At 46.6% G+C, this 27,075-nt stretch overlaps 1 protein-coding gene across 1 annotated transcript in view; it reads right to left on the bottom strand.

Moving 5' to 3' along the window:
• Positions 1–27,075, bottom strand: part of PDS5B (PDS5 cohesin associated factor B) — a 177,030-nt gene that overhangs the window by 40,976 nt on the left and 108,979 nt on the right. Inside the window, exons 19-21 of the mRNA XM_077484113.1 lie at positions 19,848–20,008; positions 6,489–6,612; positions 1,439–1,597 (exon numbers count right to left, since the gene is read on the bottom strand). Coding sequence (XP_077340239.1) covers positions 1,439–1,597; positions 6,489–6,612; positions 19,848–20,008 — 444 coding nt within the window. The remainder of the gene's footprint in view (positions 1–1,438; positions 1,598–6,488; positions 6,613–19,847; positions 20,009–27,075) is intronic.

Genomic DNA, 27,075 nt, shown 5'->3' with positions numbered 1-27,075 from the left:
GTCAATGGCTCCCGCTGCTATCAATCTGCATGGTAAAGAAGGAGAGAGCTGCTGTGCTCAAGCACAGTGCTGGATCGCAATCAGGATCAGGTAAGTATAAGGGAGGTGTGGGAGGTATCCTGCAGTGCAGGAGGTTCTTTACCTTAATGCTGAGAATGCATTAAAGGGATTGTAAAGTAAACATTTTTTTTTTTTAAATAAAAAACATGTTATACTTACCTCCACTGTGCAGCTCATTTTGCACAGAGTGCTTCTGAGGTCCCTCGGCGGCTGTCTCTGCTTCCTCCCGCAGGTACTTCGGGAATGCATTAAGGTGAAAAAACATTTACCTTTACAACCCCCTTTAAGGTAAAAAAAATAAAAATATTTAAGAAACACTTGCTCAAATTTGTGGAATCCAGTGAGGGTTCTGGGGGTAACCAGTGCATGTTTGAAAGGGGAAGAAAAAGGTGACAGTGGAAAGGAGACACAGAGCAGGAGAGGGCCATAGAATTTGTGAGGAGATGGATGGTGCGGTGGGACACAAAGGTGTTTAGCAACTTCCTCAGTGGACATAGGGTTGAGGAGCAAGTATTGAGTGTGGTGGTGGTCCTACTATGCCGGTTGGAGGAGAAAGTTGGGCAGTGAATATAAAATCAGATCAGTCCTTGGGACAGGTAAAGAAGAAATGACTTTCTAATCTCAAATGGTTTTTGCTTATCAAATTGATAAAACTGTAAAACGTTTCAGATAAAATGTGTTTAGATATATGTATACATATTATATACTGTAGTCAAGTTCTTCCACCCCAAACTCGCTCATCCATGTCTTTATGGATCTTGCTTTGTGCACTGGTGCGCAGTCATGTTGGAATAGGAAGAGGCCATCCCAAAACTGTTCCCACAAAGTTGGGATCATGAAATTGTCCAAAATGTCTTGGTATGCTGACACCTAAAGAGTTCCCTTCACTGGAATTAAGGGGCCAAGCCCAACCCCTGAAAACACAAACCCACACATAATCCCCCCTCCACCCACTGATTTGGACCAATGCACAAATCAAGGTCCATATAGACATGGATGAGCGAGTTTGGGGTGGAGGAGCTTGACTTGCCTGCACAGAGTCGTGACCTCCACCCAATAGAACACCCTTGGGACAAATTAGAGCGGAGACTGCGAGCCAGGCCTTCTCTTCCAACATCAGTGCCTGACCTCACAAATGCGCTTCTGGAAGAATGGTCAAACATACCCATAGACACACTCCTAAGCCTTGTGGACAACCTTCCCATAAGTGTTGAAGCGGTTATAGATGCATTAAAGTTTATGTGCGTGTAAAGGCAGGCCCCCCCAATACTTTTGATAATATAGTGTAAAACATTTTGGCAACAAAAACTTTAAGTGAGGAAAAACTTGAGACAGGAAGCAGGTGGATGTACAAAAGTAATGAAGACTAGCAACTTACTCTGTCAGTCATCAACAAATCCTTCACCACAAAATTGGCCACCATAGATTTAAGAGGAGAAGCAAACTGATCAGGAGCCAGCTGAGCTATGTGACCAATGGAAACAAGGGATATGATGAGCTGCTCAGGGTTGGTTGGATCCAAACTTTTGTGAAGTGGCTGAACATAAGAAAAGGAGTGAAAGTTAATAAAAGCTGTCATAATCCCATGAACTAACACTCTGCACTGTAGCTCTGCTTTAACTGAACTAAATTCTTAATACAATTTGGTGGAAAAGCAAAGTACTAAAATCTAAATTGCACACAAAGCATAAAGTGTATGAGGGGAGCTACGTTACAATACATGCTTATTTAATGTTTTTGTCTCCTTAAAAGCAATGCAAATGGAGAAAAAAAAAAAAAATAGTGATCCTGCCTTTAAAAAAAAATAAAAAGTGGGCTCCTTACTTTCTGCTTGGGCTGGCAAACACTGCCTCTGCTGTACTGAAATCTCAAACAGGGTTGTCAGTTCTGCCTGAACTCCATGGCACTACAGAACACCTCCCCTTCTTCATAATATACGGAAAAGTCATGATTAGAGGGTTTTGGAAAGGACAGTGTGGTGCCAGACAAGCAATATAATGAAGATCTTCCAGAAAAGTATATTACAGTACACAAATGCTCAACACAGGGAGGAGAAAGCTGCCCTGGATAAGTGAACTAAGTAACATTATACCTTAACCCTTTAACTGCAAAGAACGTGTCTTCTCTGCGTTCGCTTTGCACTTTAAGGCAGCAGCAATCTGGTTGTCCAATCACTTCTACAGATTTTGAAGTGACAAAGTTAAAGAATTTCTAATAAGTTGCAAATATAGGAAAATGCCTTTTTTGTTCTCATCAAGAAGGAAGTGGCAGGCAGTACATGGTCCACATTCCCTTGTTAGGTACAGTGCCTTGCGAAAGTATTCGGCCCCCTTGAACTTTTCAACCTTTTGCCACATTTCAGGCTTCAAACATAAAGATATAACATTTTTATTTTTTGTGAAAAATCACCAACAAGTGGGACACAATTGTGAAGTGGAACGAAATCTATTGGATTTTTGAAACTTTTTTAACTAATAAAAAAATGAAAAGTGGGGCGTGCAAAATTATTCGGCCCCCTTGCGTTAATACTTTGGGAGCCACCTTTTGCTGTGATTACAGCTGGAAGTCGCTTGGGGTATGTCTCTATCAGTTTTGCACATCAAGAGACTGAAATTCTTGCCCATTCTTCCTTGCAAAACAGCTCGAGCTCAGTGAGGTTGGATGGAGAGCGTTTGTGAACAGCAGTTTTCAGCTCTTTCCACAGATTCTCGATTGGATTCAGGTCTGGACTTTGACTTGGCCATTCTAACACCTGGATACATTTATTTGTGAACCATTCCTTTGTAGATTTTGCTGTATGTTTATGATCATTGTCTTGTTGGAAGATAAATCTCCATCCCAGTTTCAGGTCTTTTGCAGACTCCAACAGGTTTTCATCCAGAATGGTCCTGTATTTGGCTGCATCCATCTTCCCCTCAATTTTAACCATCTTCCCTGTCCCTGCTGAAGAAAAGCAGGCCCAAACCATGATGCTGCCACCACCATGTTTGACAGTGGGGATGGTGTGTTGAGGGTGATGAGCTGTGTTGCTTTTACGCCAAACATATCGTTTTGCATTGTGGGCAAAAAGTTCGATTTTGGTTTCACCTGACCAGAGCACCTTCTTCCACATGTTTGGTGTGTCTCCCAGGTGGCTTGTGGCAAACTTTAGACGAGACTTTTTATGGATATCTTTGAGAAATGGCTTTCTTCTTGCCACTCTTCCATAAAGGCCAGATTTGTGCAGTGTACGACTGATTGTTGTCCTATGGACAGACTCTCCCACCTCAGCTGTAGTTCCCCTGCAATTCATCCAGAGTGATCATGGGCCCCTTGGCTGCATCTCTGATCAGTCTTCTCCTTGTCTGAGCTGAAAGTTTAGAGGGACGGCCAGGTCTTGGTAGATTTGCAGTGGTCTGATACTCCTTCCATTTCAAAATGATCGCTTGCACAGTGCTCCTTGGGATGTTTAAAGCTTGGGAAATCTTTTTGTATCTAAATCCGGCTTTAAACTTCTCCACAACAGTATTACAGACCTGCCTGGTGTGTTCCTTGGTCTTCATGATGCTCTCTGCGCTTTCAACAGAACCCTGAGACTATCACAGAGCAGGTGCATTTATACAGAGACTTGATTACACACAGGTGGATTCTATTTATCACCATCAGTCATTTAGGACAACATTGGATCATTCAGAGATCCTCGCTGAACTTCTGGAGTGAGTTTGCTGCACTGAAAGTAAAGGGGCCGAATAATTTTGCACGCACCACTTTTCAGTTTTTTATTTGCTAAAAAAGTTAAAATTATCCAATAGATTTCGTTCCACTTCACAATTGTGTCCCACTTGTTGGTGATTCTTCACAAAAAATTAAAATTTTATATCTTTATGTTTGAAGCCTGAAATGTGGCAAAAGGTTGAAAAGTTCAAGGGGGGGGCCAATACTTTCGCAAGGCACTGTATACTTAATATAAAAGAAAGCCCACCTACCAAATATCTTATACCTTACCACATTTAACAGGTCATAAATCTTTAGGTTACTGTTCTATAGCACCCTTACTCGTTTATGTGCTACATATTTTTCTGCATTGACAGGCTCCATTCATACGCTTGTAATCACGGGTGGAATCGCCAGGATTCTGCCCGTGTTTCCAGAATCAAGACAAAACATGGGATGCGATTGCAATGCCATTATTTGTTAATAATACAATAAATAGTGTTGCGCTATCTTCAATAATCAAACCACCACCAAAGTGCCAAGTGCCCAATTATCAAAAAATATCAAAAATAATTAGATTATCCCAAAAAACACTATAACATGTATTGTGCATTCTTCAATATTCCCACAACAGAAAGTGCTAAAAAAAAAAAAAGTGCTATTATATATATTCTAATAATAAAAAAAAATAAAAACTGAAGATCATATATATATTCTAATATGATACTAAATATGAGGACAAGGAAGGGATAGGCCTCCCTAAAAGATTCCACTCATGTTATAAATGTGATTGGAGACACTTAGAATAATATTCAAGGTGAAAGTGCACTGTGAAAGAAAAAAAAACAAAACATTTTTTTATATAAATATATATATAAAATAAATAAATAAATCAGCACCCTAAAAACAACATCAATTCATATGAAATGGTATCCAAAGATATTTAGAGCAGTTAATAAATGCCAAGAAAATTAATTAAATTAAAACCATAAAAGAACACCAATTATGCAATTAATTAAATTAAATTAATAGGATTAAATGAACTGATGGTGCAAAGCGACACAACCACTGTGCCAGTGGCACCCAAACCGCGGGGCATTTTTGCCACGATTAGCAGGCAATCAATTGCGCTGCAATCGTGGAAAAATCACAATATGCGAAGCTTGATGCTCAAAAAGGAGCAGAAACTTCTTTTGGGCAACAGTATAGTGATTTTGTCGTGATTTCCACCTGCAAATTGCGTCATACTTGCACTGCACAGCGGTTCTGCCCCCCACAATTACAAATGTCTAGGTGTGAATGGAGCCTTAGGGCCAGTTCACACCATAGAAACGCAGGCCGGATAGGTTCCAGATGCTTTTATGCATGTGCGTTTTTGGTGCGTTTTAGATGCAGTCCAGTACATTTTCCCCCTCTTTCTAAACCTTAAATAACTACTTAAGGACCACACAGCTGGACACAAGCACATACAGGTACGTTACCCTTTAAGCGCCCAGTCGTGGGTCGCGCATGCCGGCGGCGGCACACTCGCGACCTGGTCCTGAGCTCCGTGACCGTGGCCGCAGGACCTGATCACTGACGGTGTCCCGCTATCTGGTCACAGAGCTGAAGAACAGGGAGAGGTAAGTGTAAACAAACCTCTCCTCGTGCTTCCTAGTGAGCCTGTCACTGATCGTCTGTTCCCTGTCATAGGGAAAGACGATCAGTGATGTCACACGCCAAGCCACGCCCCCTACAGTAAAAAAAAAAAAAACACACACACTTAACCCCTACACTGCCCCCTAGGGGTTAACCCCTTTACTGCCAGTGACATTTTTACAGTAATCAGTGCATTTTTAATCGCACTGATCGCTGTGTTAATGGCAATGGTCCCAAAAATGTGTCAAAATTGTCCGACGTGTCCACCATAATGTCGCAGTCACAAAATCTGCGCAATTGTCAGTTAAAGCGAGGCAGTGCCGAATCGCAAAAAGGGGCCTTTAGCTGCAAAATGGTCTGGGGCTTAAGTGGTTAAGGATGTGTGTTCCAGTGCGGTTTTGATGTGATTATGTGCTTTGCAGTAAGTTTTTTTTTTATATGTGTTACAGCGTTTCAGTACAGTTCAGAGCAGGAAAAATGAAGCATGTTCTCCTTTTTTTTTTTCCTGGAACGCACTGGAGCTGCAAACACTGGTGTGAACTATAACCTACTTTCCATGCGTTTTTGATGCAGAAAAAAAACGCACTGGATTGCATGTGGTGTGAACTGGCCCTTAATGTTAGTGAGAGCTGTAAATATAGGCCGAAAGGAAAATAAATAAATAAAATATACGACTGTACTGAAATTAAAATATTCGATCCGTGAATCACATTAAATGCTGAAATTCACAATGCACCACTCTGATCTGCTGGGATTGCATCAATCTGAAATGCAGTATAAAAGATTAAGGCAAATGCAGGCATTAAGTGTCTGGATGTACAGTCATCTTCAGGCAGTAAGCAGAGAAAAATAACAGATTCTAGCACTCAGGAAATTAAAGCACAAGCTATAAAATGAGCAGCAGCCAAGGGGGAATGATTATGTACAAACATTCATCACATCAAAAGCTGGAAAAAAGAAACCACACCGATTTGCATCCCTGGGGAAGGGCTGCAGCAACAAGGCTCATAGATAAAGCACAGGTAAAGCAATCAGTAAGAAATGCCAAAGACACATCACACAGTGTAATGTAATAAAATCTCAGGTGATGCACTAACCTCAAATATCTGGGCAAACTGTGTCTCCTTGCTGGAAAATATAGCATTTATGCAATGGATGGAATATTTAGATTGACGAATGGGGCCCTTCTTGGCCTTCTGCTGTAGAACTGGAAGCAAGGCTCTAAAAAACAAGAACATAAGGAGCATTAGAAAAAGGTGGAATTGAAAATTCCACAACTAATGTACACTGATCTGCCATAATTTTTTGACCACTGGCAGGTTAAGTGAATAACACTTATCTCATAACAATTGCATCTGAAAGTCAGTGAAATATATTAGGCAGCAAGTAAACATGTTGTCCATGAAGTTGAGTTAAAAGCAGAAAAATGGGCATCATAATTTGTGGTGTAAGGGGCTATGTAGCACCAGGCCGGTCAGGGTGCCCATGCTGACCCATTTCAACAACCATAAGTGCTCCCAATGGGCACATGAGCATCAGAACTGCACCACCGCAGGAAGAAGGTGGCTTGGGTCTGATGAATCACATTTTTTTTTAAATTACATCATGTGGATGACCGTGTACATGTGCATCACTTAAATGGGGAAGTGTTGGCACCAGGATTTGGTATGGGAAGAAGGCTAACTGGCAGAGGTCATGTGATACTTTGAGCAATGTACTACTGGGACACTTTGGTACTGCTATTCATGTAGATGTTACTTTGACACATATCACCTACCTAAACATTGTTGCTGACCATTAACAACTTAATGGAATTGGTATTCCCCACTTGTGCCCGCTGTCAGCAGGATAATGCGCCACACTTCAAAAATAGTTCAAGAATGGTTTGAGGAACACAACAACAAGTTCAAGATGTTGACTTGGCCTCCAAATTCTCCAGATCTCATGGAGAATCTGTGGGATGTGCTGGAAAAACAAGTGTGATTCATGGAACGCGCCACCTCGAAAAATTACAGGACTTAAAGGATCTGATACTGACAGCTTGGTGCCAGATACCACAGCATACCTTCAGAGCAGAGGTCACTAGACTATGCCTCAGAATCAGGGCTGTTTTGGCGGCATAAAGGGGGACCTAATCAATATTAGTTGGGTGGTCATAAAGTTATGGCTGATGGGTGCATATATGCAGGCACCCACAAGACTGAATCAACCACTTGCCACCCGTATAACTTCTGCGCCAGGTCACCCACCTAATACGTGATCCGACACTTCAGGGTCTAGGGCGCGCACACACTCCACCGGCCAACTGCCACCGTGATTATACACAGCAGGAGCTGATATGCGGGTACGGCGGACTCTATGTCAGCCAGCACCTACCGATCATCCAGCACAGAGGCAGAAGGGCAGTCTGCCTATGTAAACAAGGCAGATCACTGTTCTGTCAATAGGGAAGGCATGGAATCTGTGTTCCTGCAAAGCAGGGACATGGATCCATACCTTCCCCTAGTAAAAGAACCTACTACGGTAGACACAAACACTGGTCAGCCACACAGTTAACTCTTTGATCGCTCCTGATGTTTAACCCCTTCCCAGCTAGTGTCATTAGTACAGTGTATATTTTCAGTACTGATCACTGTATTAGTGTCACTGGTTCCCAAAAAGTGTCAAAAGTGTCAGTGTCTGACTGTCTGCAGCATTATCACAGGCCCACAATAAGGCGCTAATCGCGACCATTACTAAAAAAAAAAAATTTTTTTTCAATTATCATCCCATAGTTTGTAGACGCTCTAACATTTGTTCAAACCAAAGCAATATACGCTTATTGGGATGTTCTACCAAAAATATTTAGCAGAACACATATTGGCCTAAATTGATTAAATACATTTTTTTCATTGGACATATTTTATATCAGAAATATAAAATTAAATATATATATATATATATATATATATATATATATATATATATTTAATTTTTTTTTAAATTGTCTGTCTTTGTTTATAGCGCAAAAAATAAAAACTACAGAGGTGATCAAATGCCAACTAAAGAAAGCTCTGACACATTTTAGTTGGGTACAGTCAGTTAAAGTAATGCAGTGCCATATTGCAAAAAAACATGGCCTGCTCATGAAAAGAGGGTAAACCTACCAGGAGTCAAGTGGTTAAGAAGTCTGTGAAAAAAAAAAGGACTATTGTACTCTTGTAGTCTGGTAAGGGACAAAGGAAGTCTTTCAGCTGTGGAAAGACCCTCAATGGACTAAGTATTTTATGGAGAGTACAAAAATCCTACTTTCTTTCTAGCCTATTGAGGTAAACCGGATGTCTTTCACCTTCAGGACATCCAAAAGCAGTCAAACAGGAAAATAAAAGGGAACTGGAGACTGCTGCAGACTCAAAAGAGCAGCCTGAGGGACCTTACGGCTGAACCTGGTACCAAATTAGGCCACAATGTCCACCTGGTAGAACTTAGAACATTTGTGAACAGAAGACCAGGTGGCAGCGTTGTAAATCTGGGGAACTGTTCCTCAATGCCAGAAAGTACTCACAGATCTAATAGAGTGTGTATTAACAGGAGGAGAGAGTGGAGTCCTACCCTAGAGACCATAAGCTCGGATGATGGCCTGTCTGAGCTACCTAGAGATGGTCGAACAAGAAGCTGTTCAGAAACGAACTCTCAGTCAGTGCTTCTTTCAGATGTGCACAGACAACCAGGATCCGATCCCACAGAGTCACATTGCAACAAACAGAGAGACTCCCTATACAAAGGTCTTAAAGTATGTGTGAACCCTTACCTTGTAAATAAATAGCCATTTTACTTTAGATTTTAGAAGTGATCATATAAACTCTGTTCTCAACTCAGCATAGGGAAATCTGAATGAGCAGAAATCGAAACCTTTGAAAGTGCACACCAAGTGAATATGTCTTCCAGGCCCAATGATAGACCCTGCAGGAAGCAGACTTCCTAGCTTTTAACACAGAAGGAATTACAGACCGTCTCTCAGAACTTGAGCTTCAACATCCATGCTGTTAAGGCCAGACTGAAGCAGGATGGTAAATCAGTCCTCGTGATAGAGGATTCGGATCATCTGGTACAGCCCATGGAGCATCTGCCAGGAGCCACATTAGATGGGTGTACCACATCTACCTAGGCCAGTCCAGAGAAGTAAGGATCACCAGAATGCCCTATGCCTTAATCTTGTGAAACAGACTAGGAAGAAGTTTCAGGTGCAGAAAGGCATAGATCACAGTGTCCATATGGGACAACCAGAGCACCCATTGTCTTTGCCAACAGATCCCTGTATCTGGAGACAAACCTATTACGTTTTTTATTGATTCTGGAGGTACACATCTGGTGTCCCCATCTTTAACACGGGTGTGGGAATACCTCTGGGTATAGGAACCATACCCCTGGGTCCAGATATTATTGAATGAGAAAGTCTGCTTGCCAATCGGCAGGAAAGCCTGGATTGTGAAGTTCTGCCCAGGACAGGGTGTGATTTACCTTTCCTGCAGAAATAAGACCTCTCGATCCTCCCTCATGTCTGATATATGCCACCGTTCTAATGTCAGATAAAATCTGGATTGGATAAACCTCCAGCAGGAAGGTCAAATATTGCAAATTGCTCGAAGCTCTAGGATGTTGATTGGGGATTGAGCAAGAGAATGGAGAACTGAACGGGTATTTCTTAAAAGACAATGAGGAAGAAGACTTTGCAATTTGACCTTTAGGCCTCCTTTGCTGAGGAAGATGTGTGCCCTTGCCACCAGTAGTGTTTTTGATAATGGTATCAAGGGAAGATCCGAGGAGATGTGGTCCCTCGGAGGCCATGTGGTCCAGGTGTGAAACAGTGTTTTAAAAATGGCTTAGCACTGCTTATTAGTTGAGTCTTTAAAGAGGAGGGCCAGTTTTAAAGAAAATTTTTTTTTTTTTAAAGTCAGCAGCTGCAAACACTGTAGCTGCTGACTTTTAATAAGCAGACTTGCCTGTCCAGGGCGCCCACGATGTCGGCCGCCGAGGCTGACCCATCCGTCGGCTCTCAGGGTCCCGGCACCACCATTTTAACTAAGGGAAACAGGCAGTGGAGCCTTGCGGCTTCACTGCCCGTTTCCTACTGCGCATGCGCGAGTCACGCAGCGCTTTGTGAATGGGGCGCGCTGTGTTCTGGGACACACAGTTCCCAGAACACACAGCGCCCCATTACCCAGAAGACGCCGCATGGAGGAGAGAAGACCGAAGATCACCGCGGAGGAGGAAGAGGCAGATTAGGACAATGTGCCTAGCAACAGGCATTTCTGGTAAGTTAAAAAAAAAAATCATTTTTTTTTCTGATTTTTTTCTAAATTTTAATTTATTTTTATTTTTCAGGGTGGCCCTCCACTTTAAAGACAGTGCATCCTTTACAAGAATGTTAGTTGCTTTAAGGCAGGCCAATAAGCATTTGGAGAGACACAAAGAGCTTGTTAGCATCTTTTTAATCTCTTTCGAGAAAGAGTTGCAATAGCAGGTGCAATAGAATGGTCTTTGACACTTAAATGACCGCAATATGGAAACATCACTGGTAGAAGCAATAAACTGATCTTTTCATTTCAAAGTGGAGCACATCGCACTAAGACGAAAAATGCTTTCATTTAAATTTGAAAGCAATGGCAGAAAACGGCAACTCCTTCAGTATACAATCAGAAATCGCTAAGGCCACAGGGAGATCAGATCCAAACCTGCAACTGGGGGTGTGGGAGCACACTTGTGGCCTCTGCCAAAAAAATCTGTGTGGTTTGGGCCATAAAGTTGCATGACTGTAGTGGAAACCTCAGCTGAAAGGGCAGAGAAAGCGACCACACTTACAGCTAAAGGAGAGTCTAAGAGCAAAGGGCAACAGGACTGCAGGTTGTAGACATTCGTGCCATCAGTAGGCACCCTGCAAGCAGCCCTGGAGCCTTTAGTTGAGTGTGAGCTGGTGGCACCTGCTGCAGCATGGATGGTCCTGACTATGGTGTCTAGAATCAAATATGTTTCAATCACATTGGTAAGGCAACTTAAGGCTCAGGGTACGAGAAAAGGCCTCAGTTAGTAATGTAGCTATTTCTGTCCATGGGATAGTCCTCCTGGTGGACTCACCAGTTGATCATTAATGAATGTATTCACTATTTGTAGTGTTTTTCACTTTGGTTGTGGAGTTACCCACCATTGTGGCAGTTACCTGGTGGTTTGCGCCACATCCCACAGCTTTATCATATTACTATGTCTAATTATTTGGAGATCACTTATGTATATGTTTCTTTTTAGAATAACTATTCCCCTGAAGAAGCGGGTCACTGCGAAACACGTAGATTCTTACTACGTCCTTTAATGTATGAGAAAGAAAGTTACTTCTGATACCCACGCACAGTATACATATGCTGTCAGTGGTTGCAACCCACTCTCCAATACACCAACATCAACGTAAAACAGCTTTTCAATGCATACTGCTGTACTAAAGGGTATATACACACCCCAATAAACTTCTCTTATTTGCCCCCTTTTGGACTTTGACAAAAATAAGACCTCTCGATCCTCCCTAAGAAATAAGACCTCTCGATCCTCACAAAGCGCTGCGTGACTCGCGCATGTGTAGTAGGAAACGGGCAGTGAAGCCGCAAGGCTCCACTGCCTGTTTCCCTTAGTTAAAATGGCGGCGCCGGGACCCCGAGAGCCGAGGGATGGGTCAGACTTGGGCGGCCGGCATCGCGGGCACACTGGACAGGTAAGTCTGCTTATTAAAAGTCAGAAGCTACAGTGTTTGCAGCTGCTGACTTTTAAAAAAAATTTTTTTTTTTTTTTAATCTGGCCCTCCTCTTTAAAGAGTGAACTAATAAGCAGTGCTAAGCCATTTTTAAAACACCGTTTTCACACCTGAACCACATGGCCTCCGAGGGACCACGTCTCCTCAGATCTACCCTTGATACCATTATCAAGAACACTACTGGTACCATTAAAAGTGTTTTTGTTATACATCTGTTCAATAAATACCTTTTGATATATATTTTTTTTAATTCTTTATTTATGGATTGCAGGTAATACAGAAATATACTGATCAAAACATGTTACTCTTCTATCCTTGGTACCGATCAATACACATATTACAGTAAACAGGTCACCTAGTAAAGTATTATGTAATAGCTTTATCAACTGAGTACCCTACATCTACGACTCTAGCTCTCCCACCCAGCTGTCTGCCCAGCGTTATACAAGCGTCTGGACCTCTCCCTTTCAGGCCGTCCCAGAAAGATCCCCTTCTGTGCTGTACCTTGCCGCTAATGGGGCGAAGCCTGGGCCATACCATCCTAAGAGTTGCCATTCCTCGGTAAGGAAGATGAGGAAATATTGTGACAAAGTCCTGACAATCACTAGGTTTTTTCTAATTTGAGGGGAAAGGGGAGAGTAGAGGAGAGTGGGGGGGTTAGGAGCGGGGAAGAGCAGAGCAAGAAGAGAAAAGATAGTGGGGGAGGGAGGGGGGGGGGGGGGAATGTGGACCAGCGCGGTCTGAACGGGGTGAGATAAGGGGGGGAAGACTCCAGTGGTTCCAGTGAGCCGGGCCCTCCCTTCACTTCCCACCATGGGACTCACAGATAAGTCTTATATTCATCAGAAAACCTGAAAAGGTTCCACGGCATCCAACGGGCATCGTGTTCCTCCTCCCTATCCCCCACGGTCGCCGTCAGCTGTTCCATACGATAGATGTCACTGATCCTCGCGAACCATTGTGTTACTGCTGGTGAGGACTGTTGCTTCCACATACTAGGTATGCATGCCCTGGCTGCATTCAAAAGGTGTTTCAATAGAGATTTACGGTATCGTTTACCAGACATAGGAGTTAGATTTTGGAAAATCGCAGCTGGGTTATCCCGAAGGTCTACCATGGTGAGGTCATGAGTGTTCTTAAGGACTTGTCTCCAAAACTGGGTTAACTGCGGGCATTCCCAAAAGATATGAATCAACGTACCTGCTTGCGTACCACACCGCCAGCACATGGGGTTGTGTCCCGGAAATATGGCAGCTAGGACCGTGGGGGTCCTGTACCAGCGGGTCAAAATTTTGTAAGTGATTTCTTGATACTTGCTACACAAGACTTGTAGGCAAAAAGGAGTGCACGGTTCTTTTGGTCTGTCGAAAATTTAACACTGAGGCCTCTCTCCCAATTTCTAATGAAAGGTGGGTCCCCCTGTGAGGAGTGCTCCAAGAGGATGCCATACGATTGTGATAGTGATCCGCGGATCGGTCCCTCTCCCATGCACATCTCCTCGAACGGGGTTAAAGATCTGCGGAAGCGGTCACTGTGTGATAATAATTTGAGGAAGTGGGAAAGTCAGGCTAGTTTCCACCTGCCTAACGCGGTGTTCCCTAGCGTCCCATATAAAACCGAGGGATCTCTCCAGTCCCCTGTTCCCAAAAAGCGGGAGGCCCGAGCTAGGTCCCTGTCCTGTTGGAGTCGGAAGGATTTGTCGGATGTGCCTGCCACAAAGTGAGGGTGTCCCACTATGGGGGTCAAGGGTGAGGGAAATCCAGGCACTCCTGCCAGTTTGAAATACCTATCCAGTTCCCATAGCGTGGGCTCAATAAGGGGATGTACCCGAGCCATCTCGGTCAGGCTAGTCCCACTCCAAGGCAATCCTTCAATAGGGAACGAGATCGATTCACGCTCCAGACGGACCCAGAGTTTATCCGCCACGTGTCTGCACCAGTCTACTGTCCTACTCATGTGAACCGCCGTATAGTGTAATGCAGGGTCCGGGAGCCCTACCCCCCCCTGTGCTTCGATCGTTGGAGCAATGTTCGGCTAAGTCTCTGCGGTCTATTCCGCCACACGTACTTAATAAACATGGAGCGCAGCGCTCTAAAAAAAGATTGGGGGATCTTTATAGGTAGGACTTGCAAAAGGTATAATAACCTTGGCATTACGTTCATTTTGAGTACATTACACCTACCAAACCAGGAGGTTGCCAAATTTGACCACCTTTCCAGGTCCGCGGTGAACGTCTTTAAAATGGGGTTGAAAATTCAGCCGAAAAATAAGGTTTGGGTCCGGGGGGATCTTGGCGCCCAAATATTGGATAGCTTGGGTCGCCCAACGGAAGGGGAAATTTTTGCTTGTATGGGCCTGGGTGTTGGAGGATAAGGAGACGTTAAGTGCCTCCGATTTCTGTAAATTAATCTTGAAATCTGAAAGCTTTCCGTAGCGTCTTATTTCCGATAAGAGTACCGGTAGAGAGGTGTGAGGTTCGGAAATATAAAACAACAGGTCGCCTGCAAAGGCAGCAACCTTGTGGTGGTATGACAACATTTCTAGCCCCTTGATATTGGCGTCAAGTCTAATGTGTTGAAGGAGGGGCTCAAGGGAAAGAATGAATAGAAGGGGAGACAGCGGGCACCCCTGCCTTGTACCGTTACTAATTGTAAAGCGAGCTGAGGTGGCTCCGTTAACTCCAACTACTGCTGAAGGGGACGAGTAGAGGGCCGCTATCCAGGAAATCATAGGGGGCGGCAGACCTAGGTGTCTCAGGCCAGGAGAAAAGGCCAGCTCACCCTGTCAAACGCCTTTTTGGCATCCACAGATAAAAACATAATCGGGACTTTAAGGCGCTTGGCGCTGGCTATTACATCAATAGTCCTCGTTGTGCTGTCTCTGGCTTCACTACCGCGGATGAAGCCCACTTGATCTAGGGGTACCAGTCGCTGAAGAACAGGTGCAAGCCTCTCCGCCAGTATTTTAGTAAACAGCTTGAGGTCGCAATTCAGTAATGAGATGGGCCCGTAACTCGAGCAGAGCAGTGTCCTTCTCCGGTTTAGGTATGACCGAAATACTGGCCTGAAGAAGTTCTGGCTGGACATTATGGCCTTCCAGTATGGCATTGAAGGCAGCGATAAATGGCGTGGCTAGCAGGGATTGGAATGCTTTATAGTATGGGACGGTAAACCCGTCCGGGCCAGGTGCCTTGCCCTTGAGTGAGCCTGCCAAGGCAGCCGAGAATTCGTCAAGGGAGATCGGATGTGAAAGTGTCTCCACTTCTTCCTCCGTAAGGGAGGGTAGGCTCGCTGACGCAAGGTAAGATTCAATGGCTTCAGAGTGGGCTTGGGGGCGGTCTCCCGATGGCTGAGGGTGCAGATTGTACAGGTCCTCATAGAAGGAATGGAAGTTCTCCGCGATACCCTTTGAATCATGGATTTTGGATCCTGAAGCGGAAGAGATGGCCGGGATAAAAGACGCATTACGCTGTGCCCGTAGAGCATTTGCTAGAGACCTACTGCACTTGTCTCCGAATTCATAATACACTCTACGAGTCCACAAGAGTTTGGTTTTAGCTTGAAAGAGGGAGTATTCCCAAATTTTTTCTCTAAGTTCCCCTACCTCTGCCTCTTCTGGGGCGCTGTTGGGATGGGACTTGCGTCATTGCTCGCACACATGTAACTTGGAGATAAGCTCCAAGAGGGCCTTTGACCTGGCTGCTTTGAGTCTATGTCCGTGTTTAATAAAAATACTCCTTACGTAGCATTTGTGGGCAGCCCATACTGTGAGGGCTCAAAGAAGCGCTCTACTTCCCGGGTTATATCCGCGTGTATCTCCGGATCCTTCAGGAGGGACTCATTGAGCCTCCAATAGGTCGAACCCTGCGGCTCAGGTAGCAGATTCAGCACCATGGAAATCGGGGCATGATCCGACAAGGCTATATGACCTATCCGAGCATCAGAGACTAGAGGTATCGTACCGTGGGCGACCAGAAACATGTCTGTTCTTGAGTACGACCCATGGACTGCGGAGAAGAACGTGTAATCCCTCTCGTGTGGATAGAGGGTGTGCCAAATGTCTATCAAGCGGTGGGAGTGAAGCAGCTCTCTAATTTGAGTGCATGTTCTCGCAGACAGGGCGGAGGCCCCCGTCGATGAATCATTGTGGGGATCAATGGTGAGGTTAAAGTCCCCACCCACAATCAAGGCTCCTTCTGTGAAAGAGGCCAGGGCATCCAGGCAAGCATCCAGGGCCAGGAGCTGATCTACATTCGGCATGTATAGGTTCGCGAGGGTAAAAGTTTTCGAGTGGAGTGTACCTTTAACAAAGAGGTACCTCCCTTCACTATCAGTCTGGAGGTCTATTAGCCGCCACGGAACGGTTTTAGCAAGGAGGATACACGTGCCCTTCGATTTAGAGGTAGATGAAGTACTATGGTATGCCAGGGGGAAGTGTTTGCTGTAAAGTTTTGGGATCTGGTCTGACTGGAAGTGGGTCTCCTGGAAGAAAACCACCTGAGACCTCTTCCGCCATAACTCCGCCAGGCAGCTAGACCTTTTTTCAGGAATATTCAGTCCCTTAACGTTCCAGGAAACCAACTTCAAGGCCATGGCGACTGCGGTCCCCACCGGAGTCAAAGAGAAGAAGAGAGAGAAAAAATAAATAAAATAAAAATAGAAAAAGGAAAGGGGAGTGGAAAGGAGGTAAGTCAAGAAGCAAGGGTAGGGAAGGACTAAGAGTAGTCAAAGAGAGAAAAGGGGGATAGCGGGGACGGGGGATGTAGGGAGGCCGGGGGAGTACTAAGTCTCCAAACGGAGAGTAACTGCCAATCAAGGCAGTCAGAGCCTATTGGGGGAGGAGGTAGGGCACTTCAGAGGTTGGATCCCATTGGTGCAGTACCACCTCAACAGCCTGCAATCTCGTGCAGCCCCCGTAGGGCCTGCAAATAGTTAGTCAGTATCTCAACAGCAATAGAAACATAAAAGACCATGGCGCTGCATACCATGGAGAACATTCAGCAACATAACAAACAATACAAATACATGTAACCAAAACAGTCCTTTCAACCCAGAGTGCATAAACATTTGGACCACCCAAACACCCCCCTCCCGCCGCGTTTCCTCCCCCGCACCATACACAACAACAGTGCCAGGAGGGTCCTTGGTGTCTTGCATGCGCCCCGCGGGGCATGGAGGCAGTTTCTGATTTTCAGGGACATTTCAGAACCCTCCAGTCCTATGCCCCAACCGGAGAAGTAACCAAACAGAACTGTCAAGCCCAGCCCCCCCCCCCAGCCGGCAATGGTCCCCGAGTTCGGAGTGAGACCGGCTGGCCCTCTCAAACAGTGTCTAACTATAAACAAGTGTCACCAGGTTGCAAGATGTAAGGCGTAGCATTACTTACTCAGGGTTCATGGTCCTGAGGTGCTTGCGATCTCCGTTGCTGGGACCGGCGATTCTGCCGTGATCTCTGGGGTCTAGCCCGTGGGTTGTTCGCTGTGGCCATAGTGTTTTGAGGAAGAACAAATGCCAGCCAATCAGGAATAGAAACCGGTGGCAGCCCCAACGTTTCCAGGAAAGCCGGGACTTCCGAAGGGTGACGCAGGGCGTGGGACCGACCTCCTTTGCGGACGATAAGATGGAATGGGTGCCCCCACTTATAGGGGATCCGCTGTTCGTTGAGCTTCTCCAGGAGGGGCCGCATGCAGCATCGCATCTGGAGGGTCCTCCGAGAAACATCAGGTAGCAATGTGATTTGGGCTCCGTCAAAGTCCAGACTACCTTTGTGCCATGCTGATTGCAGAATGTCTTCCTTCACCGAGTAGCTGTGCAAACAGCAAAGGACGTCACGCGGTCTACCCTCTGCGGGGCCTCTTGGGCCCAGTGTTTGTGGACCCTGTCGATGGTAATCGGGGTTTCTGCAGGGCGGTCTAAGCAGTTAAAGATGGCTGTGACCGTAGCCTTAAGATCTGCCTGTCCTGTCGCTTCAGGCAGATCCCTGATTCTAATATTGCGTCGGCGGTTGCGATTTTCAAGGTCATCTAAGAGTAGTTGCAGCTGTGCGACCCTGTCTGTGAGGGTGTCCCGCATATCCAAGATATCTTTACTCAGGGCTGTCACCTCCGTATCCAGGGAAAGTACCTTTGTGGTTGTAGCTGACACCTCCTGCTTAACCCCCGCTATCTCACTGCTGTTTCAAGTCTGGTCACCATGTGGCTCAGATCATCCTTGGTAGGCAGATTTTGTAAAAGGGCCCACAGAAGGTGCAATAGAATGGGACAGCTGTACCTCCCTCTGTGTCTCAGAGGTATGTGCAGTTTGGCCAGGCAGTTCAGGGGAAAGCAGCCTGCTCTGAGAGGGCCCTTGGGATGCTTCTGAGCCCTGCTGGAACCAGGGCGGCAGCCCACTGTGCTTCGGGCTGCCCAAGGAGGCTAGGGAAAGCGTGCGGGGGAGGCCGGGAGAGAGGTCGCTAGGCGGCGAGAATGGGGGCAGATCGTGGCCCCGCTCTGTTCCCCTCCCTCCTCTCTCAGGTGCAGCTGGTCTGGAGGCGCCCGATGCAGCAGGCGCCATCTTGGCTGGGTCTGGTGTGAAGGCCGGGGGCTGGAGCGGGATTAAATACCTGTCCATCCCTCCTGCAATGTCGTCCGCCTGGCGGGCTGTGTCTTGCCGCTGTCCGTGACTGCTGGGGACGCTGAAATGCGCGGTATGGCTGTGCTAGCAGGCTGCCAAGGGGTCACGGACCAGGAGCTCAGATGGCTTGCGTCCCCACTCTTCCATGCCGAGACCACGCCACCCCTTTTGATATTTTAAGAATACTTGTCCGTTGACAATTTCCTGTGTTCTCTACCTGTGCAGAGACTGATCAGTTATACTGTTCCCAGCAATCTCTAAGGACTACCGAATCCCTTCCCCAATTTAATAGAGAAGAGAGGAGTGTGTAACTGGAAGGATCACTAGGTCAAATGAGTGAAGCTTCACTATGGTGCCACATTAGTCACCTTACTTAAAATAGAATTTTGGGATTGTAAAAATAAACCCAAATTATTATTCTCACCTGGGTGGATACAGCATTGATCTGACACTGCATCTGTCCCATGCAGTCTCTGCAGTGAGAACCGAGCGATCAAACACTGTTTTCCCCTCTCCTCTGAGCAGAAAGCAGCAACTGTCAGTCAGAAGCCTTCTGCTCTCCCCTCCCACGCTGGGTTGTGTAGGGGACAGGAGGGGCTGGCTGGTGGATCGCTGAGAGGCTGAGCCAGGTGCTGGTCGTGGCTTCTGGGCAGATTCTGATCCTGGACCAGCAATGGGTCACGGGAGTGCAAAACAAATTGCACTCCTGTGATCCAAAGGATAATTTTTGCCAAAAAAGCTCTGGCCATACTTCTCCTTTAACATCATTGCATTCAAAGAAAAAATGAAATTCAGTGAACAGTTTCTAGGGTCCGCATGCTTCCAACATCAAAGCACAACTTGACTATTAGCCCCTAACCCGTTACACTGAGAACAGAAGAAACGTGATAATTGTGTTCCTCTGGTGATTTTATCATATTTTATAAACTAAAATGACTGTCTACATCTCCAACAGAGTGACATTTGCCTTTCAAGCAATCCACCTGCAACCTTGCGACTTCCTTAACCATATAAATCTACAGCAAATAATATACACAAAAGCTCTCAAATAAAATAAAAAAACATACGATCGAATGTGAGGAAAGTCATCTTCAATTTTGTTTCCGGTGTTCTTAAAGATTTGCAGAGCTGCCTCAGCCACCTTTTCATCATCCATTTTCAGACAAGCCAGAAGGGATTCAAAGGTTTCAGCTGAGTGAAATGAAATGGGATGTGTGAAAGATAACACCTGGAAAGACATTGGAAGCCTGTGAGAACAGCACAGACACATTCAAATACAGATAACAGCTACACCGTTATAGTTCTACTACTAGAAGCAAAAGAATATTAGAAGATCATACAAGCGGTTTTATGGATGGGTTCTATAGTAGTGTTTTGGTACCGTTTTGTTGTTGCAGAACTCCAACCAGTAAGGTTACAAATCCCACCACCCACCTAATCTTCCACAGTATCTTGAGGAGGACCTTTTATTCCTCTTTTTCCTGCATTGTTCAAGCAGGTCCGATGATGCCACAGAGGGACCCCCCCCCCCTTATTTTTTTGGTGGCAAGAGAGCAGGCGTTCTTCCAGGACTAAGCAGCTCTTAAGTAATGGCACTTTAGCTTTTACTACCCTTTTCTAGAACCCTTGCTGTGTGCTGTGCACAGGGATCAAATGTATGAATTACATTCTATCCTGGTCATTAAAACAAGGATAAAGACATACTGCAAGAGCAACATTCCATTTATATCTATGGGACATTAGTGCACAGGCACAGAGAAGCCAAGACAATGCGAGAGACTGTTGTCATTACAAGGAAAAAAGAGCAAGCATTTTGGAGGAGGGGAGGTATTAAGCTTTTGATCTCTTGAAAAGGGGGACTGGGGGTGGTTATACATTTTACAAAATTTGTACTTTAATATTTTTAGTATCAACTTTTTAGTCTTCCATAGGCAATGCATTTAAGCTAGATGATTGTCTTGTCTAACAACAATAGGAAAGTTAAATAGATACATAAGTGTCCATTTATGAAGCAGTGAAATCTATTCATATATATGAATATATATGAACGAGGTAGAAGGGAGTTAAAAATCTTCCTCATTCCCCCCCAGATCCCCCGGGATTCTCCACCTCTGAGCTGGTGAATCGGGGAGGGTGAATTCTGACACAGATCGCCAGTGAAGAGCTGAGATGGCAGCTTCATAAACTGGCCATTACTGTGTCAATCAATGAGGATTCCTTGTGTGCGGAGATCATCGGCGGGACAACATGTTCAAAAACGTTCTCCCCCGATTATCTCCGTTTCATAAACTGTTTATTGACTGATCAGCCGCGATCCTGGGGATCACCGCTGTTCACCATTTCATAAATGGACACCATAAAGAGATACACCCAAGTATAAATACAGTACAACAATGGGGAAGGCATTGCGAGGGGCAGACACGGCCATTTTTGTGCAAAGTACTGTACTGTACTATTGCCTGCGTTAAGTGTATGATGCTCAACACAGCACTTCAACTAAGACAACACAATAAAGCAAAGTACAAACATTAGTGCTCCACTCCAAACAGCCTGGAGTGCACTCATTTCATGTAGGCTCAGGTTCACATTTTGAATACCGCATTCAAATCGCACTGTCCTTGTGATCTGCAGCAGGTGTCAGTGCAATCTTAACGACATAACACAGTGCCAGCAGATCCAGTTGCAATGTTGGTGAATGTGTGACTTTGGTGTGGTTTTAGCCCATTCTAAATGAATGGGCTCAAATCACAGCGCACTGAATTGCATGTGAATTGTTCAGGAATGCGATGTGGTTCCTGTGATTCACATGCAGTTCATAGTATGAACCAGGGCTAACTTTCACTCTCCAATATGATCATTAACCTTTCCTCTTGCAATAATGCCCTCTTGCCCCCAAACTCTTATTTTGCCTCTCTAACTTGCAGCCAATACAGATCACTCTCACTTTCTCACTCTCTAGAATCCTCCTGAGCTTTCTGGGTCCACACAATGTCACAACATCCATAGGTATTTGCGGTCATAAATCCCACTCTCACCTCCTTCACCTTCTTGCTACTCCGATCTTCTGGACCCCTCCTCCTGCCCCCCCCCCCCCCCCCCCCCCATCAACTTACTCCCAACTCCATGAACCGGCACTCTCTCTTGGCAGCCACAACTCTCACACTCTTATTTTTGTTTTAACAAAAATGTAATTTTTAGTTAGATACTCCCAAAGGGAGATCACGTCTAATGGGATGCAGACCCTGCCACATTTCTCATTAGACCCCTGCAGGTGCACCAGCTGATTGATCATTATAAAATCCATTTCATACAGATTCACTCTGCACATGGACACAAACTGATAGGATCTGCAACAAAGTTTGTTTAAAAAAAATGCAATAGAGCACTCAGAGGGGAAGGTTTGTTTCTCAACCAAAGTGGAGTTTCTCTTTAAGACTGGGTTCACAATGAAGCACGAAGCGGCTCACAGCAGGGGTCCGGTGAGTCCCTGTTCACCATTTCAGGTCAGATCATTTTTGGCTGAATTCGGACCTGAAAACGGACCAGAAGACACACCCGGACTCCTGTGCAATTCGCACCGGAGATGCTCCGGAGATTGTGATCGGCTCTCTGTGGATCTGTGAACCCAGCCTAACTCTACTTCACCTACCACTGCCTCAACCCACTAATTTACTTTCTGCCCAGGAGATTGCCATTAATTTCAAAAATAGGATTTTGGGTTTTTATGACCACCACTAGGCGAATACTAGGCATTGCTTGTTATGTAACACTCAGAACTTTCCAGTTCTGCCCAGGGGGCGGTCCCTTGGGTAAAAACTCTCCAGCCTGCCATGCAGTCATCAGTACGTCAACAAGCAGTATAACGTAAAGAGAAAAAGGAGGGGCAGGTGCTGTGTCGGTCAGTGAATTACAGAGAAAAGGATTTTACGGCGAGTACAAAAAATCATATTTTCTCTTATATTCACCGACCGACACAGCTCCTCTCTTAGCCATTGGGACGTCCCCAAGCAGTGCCAAACGAGGCGTGGGAAAACAGCATAGAAAACTTCATCCCCCATGGCAAGTGAGCACTAGTGAAACTTTACCCACAAAAAAACAACAGTGAGTGGAGAAAACCACCACAAAACCAGGGTACCCTCAACAGGAGTGACCACCCACAACCGCACCAAAAACTGCGGAATGTAATGCAACAGTGCATTAACTTAACGGTACTGCGTTTTTATAAAAAAAAAACAGTAAAAAAAGAAAATATATTGCATATTCAATTGCAACTATACGGCCGCCTGCAAAACTTTGTGGCCAAAACATGCACCAGCCGATGCACCGACGTCTACCTCGTAGAACTTGGTAAACGTGTGGACAGACGACCAGGTCACCGCTTTACACACCTGAGCGACAGACCCTTGGTATCGGAAGGCCCAAGATGTTCCGATTGCCCTTGTGGAGTGGGCCGTGACCGGAAAGGGGGGCACCTGTCCCTTCAAGGCGTAGGCTTGCACTACAATCTCTCTGATCCACCTGGAAATGGCGGCCGACGAGACCGCCAAGCCTTTCTGTGGACCAGCCACCGAAACAAACAGTGAGTGACTTCCGAAAGGGAGCAGTGGCAGACAAATACACCTTTAGAGCCTGAACCATGTCCAGAGCGTGAAGGGCCACTTCCTTAGGGTGTTTCGGCTTAGGACACAGAGATGGTAACACAATGTCCTCATTGATATGAAAGGCCGAGACCACTTTCGGCAGAAAAGACGGTTGCGGACGCAACACCACCTTATCCTTGTGGATAACCAGATAAGGCGACTTGCATGACAAAGCCACCAGTTCCGAAACCCTCCTGGCTGATGTGATGGCCACTAGAAAGTCCCCTTTTTGGGAAAGAGTCAACAGGCGAATCTCCCTGATATTTTCAAATGGCGGTTTTTGAAGCGCTGATAACACCAGGTTCATATTCCACGGGGGGTAACGGTAACGGTGGACGCACCGGAGGGACTACATGTCGCACCCCCTGAACAAAAGGTACTCACTAATGAGTGAGATGCCATGGGTCGCTGGAAAAAGACAGCCAAGGCTGATATTTGCCCTTTAATGGTGCTTAACACCAATTTCTAGTCTACTCCTTGCTGAAGAAACAGTAGGATCCTGGATATAGAAAAGGAGCGTGGATGCCATCCTTTCTCCTCACACATGGAGATGTAAGCCTTCCAGGTACGATGATATAGAAGAAGATTTCCATGCCCTCAACGTAGTTGGGATCATGAGTCCGACAGACCCCGGTTCCTCAACACCTGGCTCTCAATAGCCATGCCGTTAACGTCAGCGACGGTAAAGCAGGATGGAGAATCAGACCGAGACAGAAGGTCCTCTCGTAACGGCAGTCGCCATGGGGAGTCTGCCACCAGGCACATTAGGTCAGCGTACCAAGTCCACTGAGGCCAATCTGGGGCGACCAGAATCACTGGGATCCCCTCGACTTCCACTCTGCAGAGCAGACATGGTAACAGTTTCAGTGGAGGAAAGGCGTAAATCTGATACTGATCCCACGGAACCAACAGCGTTAGTCTGCCCAAGGATCTCTTGTCCTGGACACAAATCTCTGCACTTTCCGATTGAGACGGGAGGCCAGAAGACCCACCGCAGGCACAGTAGCCTGAATACCTCCAGATGCAACGCCCATTCCCCTGGGTCCAGCATCTGGCGACTCAGATAGTCCGCCTGCCATTTCTCCACTCACGGGATGTAAATGGCCGACAGGGCCGGTATGTGTCGCTCTGCCCATCGAAGTATGTGAGCGACCTCCCGTGCAGCGGCTGAGCTTCTTGTTTCTCCTTGGTGATTGACGTATGCCACAGCCGTGGCGTTGTCTGACTGGATCCTGATCAGACACCCCTGTAGTCTCATTGATCATGTGGAGAGGCACAGCTTGATCGCTCTTAGCTCCAGCAGATTGATTGGCAACTTGGATTCTTCCGTCGACCAGAGGCCCTGAGCCGACTGAACCCCCATCACTCCACCCCAGCCGGATAGGCTGGCGTCCGTTGTGATCACTGTCCACTTCAGAGGTAGGAATGACTTTCCGGGCTGAATCACCAGGGACCTCAGCCAGTCGATCCAGGGACAACTGAGATTTGTCCCATTTTGTCAAAATCTCCTTCTGCAGGACTCTGGTGTGGAACTGGGCACATGGTACTGCCTCGAAGGAGGCTACTATGAGTCCCAGGACTCGCATGCAAAAGCGGAGCGACGACCACTTGCGGTTCATCAGCAGTTTTACTGCGGATCTGAGAGTCTGAAGCTTGTCTGGGGAGAAAAACTCTCCCTTCCCTGGAGTCCAGCAGCAAGCCCAGGTACTCCAGACACTGGGTCGGTACAATCACCGACTTCTTTAGGTTCCACAGCCACCCAAATTCTTGCAGGGTCAGCATGGTGATCTGCCTCAGAATTGGAGGACGATGTGGCTAAGAAGCCCTCAGGAGGAGATCGTCTAGGTATCCCACGATCGCGATCCCACGTTGTCGTAGCAACGGCAAAACTGGAGCCAATACCTTGGTAAAGACTCGGGGGGCCCAGACCAAAAGGAAGAGCCACATACCGGTAGTGGGCTTTCCCGACTGCAAATCGCAGAAAATTTTGATGCCGGAGGCATATGGGTATGTGCAGGTACGCATCCTGGATGTCCAAGGACGCCAGGGAGTCCCCTTGATGGAGTGCAGCGACTACTGAGCGAACTGATTCCATTCTGAACCTCTGCACTTTCAGAAAGTGATTGAGGGCTTCTAGGTCCAAGATTGCATGTACCCCTTCCTTCTTGGGAACTACAAACAGATTTGAGTAGAATCCCTGGAAACGTTCCGATTACGGAACCGGTACAAACACCCCGCGACTCAGCAGGTCCCTTACTGCTCCCAAGAGGGCCTCCGGGCAAGCCAGGGATACGGGTATGCTGGAGGGGAAGAATGTTTGGCGGCCAAGAGAGAAACTATCTTGTAGCCTGAGGAAATCAGATCGCAGACCCGTTAGATAGTCGAGAGGACCACCGGACTGCAGACTCCGGAAGGCGACCCCCCCCCCCCCCACCCGAGACATGGGTGGGGGCAAACCTTCATGTGGTAGCCCTTTTGTTTGCAGGCTTGTTAGGCTTGCGGTTCCAGGGACGTTTATGTCCTTCCGTGGTCGTCCTGTCGGCTTGGGGACATTTAGCCGAAGCTCTGGGCGGACGAAAAAGCAGTTTGTGAGTGGAAAAAGAGGTCCCTTGCCTACGGCATGGCTCTTTAGCCTTCCTGGCCTGTGGGAGTAGTGTACTCTTACCACCGGTGGCATTTTTAATAATGTCATCCAACGAGACTCCGAAAAGCCGGTCTCCAAGGAAGGGAAGATCCGTCAGGGCTTTCTTAGATGCCTGGTCGACAGACCAACATTTTAACCAAATCAAGCGCCTCAGTACCACTGCTGACACTGAAGCCCTGGATAACAGGGGAAGAGTATCCAGGGCCACGTCACAAATGTAATTAAGGCCCTGCACTAGTTGGTCTGCTAGTTCCACGCAGACAGGAGAAGCCTGTTGCCGCCAAAGCCAAGGAGAGCATGCTTTCCCTTGCCCACACCTAAGATGGCCGCCGAATGCCAGATCCATGAGGGACAGGGAGAAACAATGGTGGCGAGTACAGCACTGCACAGGACACCAGCATAGCCTCACAGACACCTTCCAGGGACATGAAAAACAGGACCCAGCCAGCGAACCCCCCCCCCCCCCCCCCCCCGAGAACCCCTGCACAGACATCACACACACCGCTCAGCAGCATCCCTCCAGGGAGGAGGTGGGGGGAGGGACAGGGAGAGAAGAGAGGGAGGTGAAGGACCCCCCGAATCAACCGCCCAGGGAATGCCCAGCCCCACCGAGACAGGGAGAGCTGTACTTACCAGTCCTGCAGAGCTGGGAGACATTCCATTACAGACCCACTCACTGATCAGTACATGGTGGCTGCTGGCCCCGCACACTGACGCAGACATCAGTAGCCCAGTCATATATGTGCCCCGGAGCATAAAAGCTCACCAACCACCTCTGGAGCTGAGGTTTCATCGTGGCCGGCCTAGTGCGGAGCTGCGACCTGCACACGCTCGATGGCCGGACTGGGGAGACTACAAGGATAAGGGTATCCAGCCTGTCACCCAGCCGGCTGTTGATAGCAGATCAGAGGATCAATCATCTTCCGCAAAAAGTCAAGCTTCTGCAGAAAAAAGCAATGACCGATGGGGCCCACGGGGTTCCTAGGTTCTTCTCCTTCACTAGGCAAAATA

This window comes from Lithobates pipiens, unplaced genomic scaffold, assembly GCF_037356315.1.
Source record: "Lithobates pipiens isolate NorthernLeopardFrog02 unplaced genomic scaffold, aLitPip1_a1.2 Scaffold_16, whole genome shotgun sequence".
NCBI classification, from domain to species: domain Eukaryota; kingdom Metazoa; phylum Chordata; class Amphibia; order Anura; family Ranidae; genus Lithobates; species Lithobates pipiens.
This window is presented reverse-complemented; position numbering and strand designations above follow the sequence as displayed.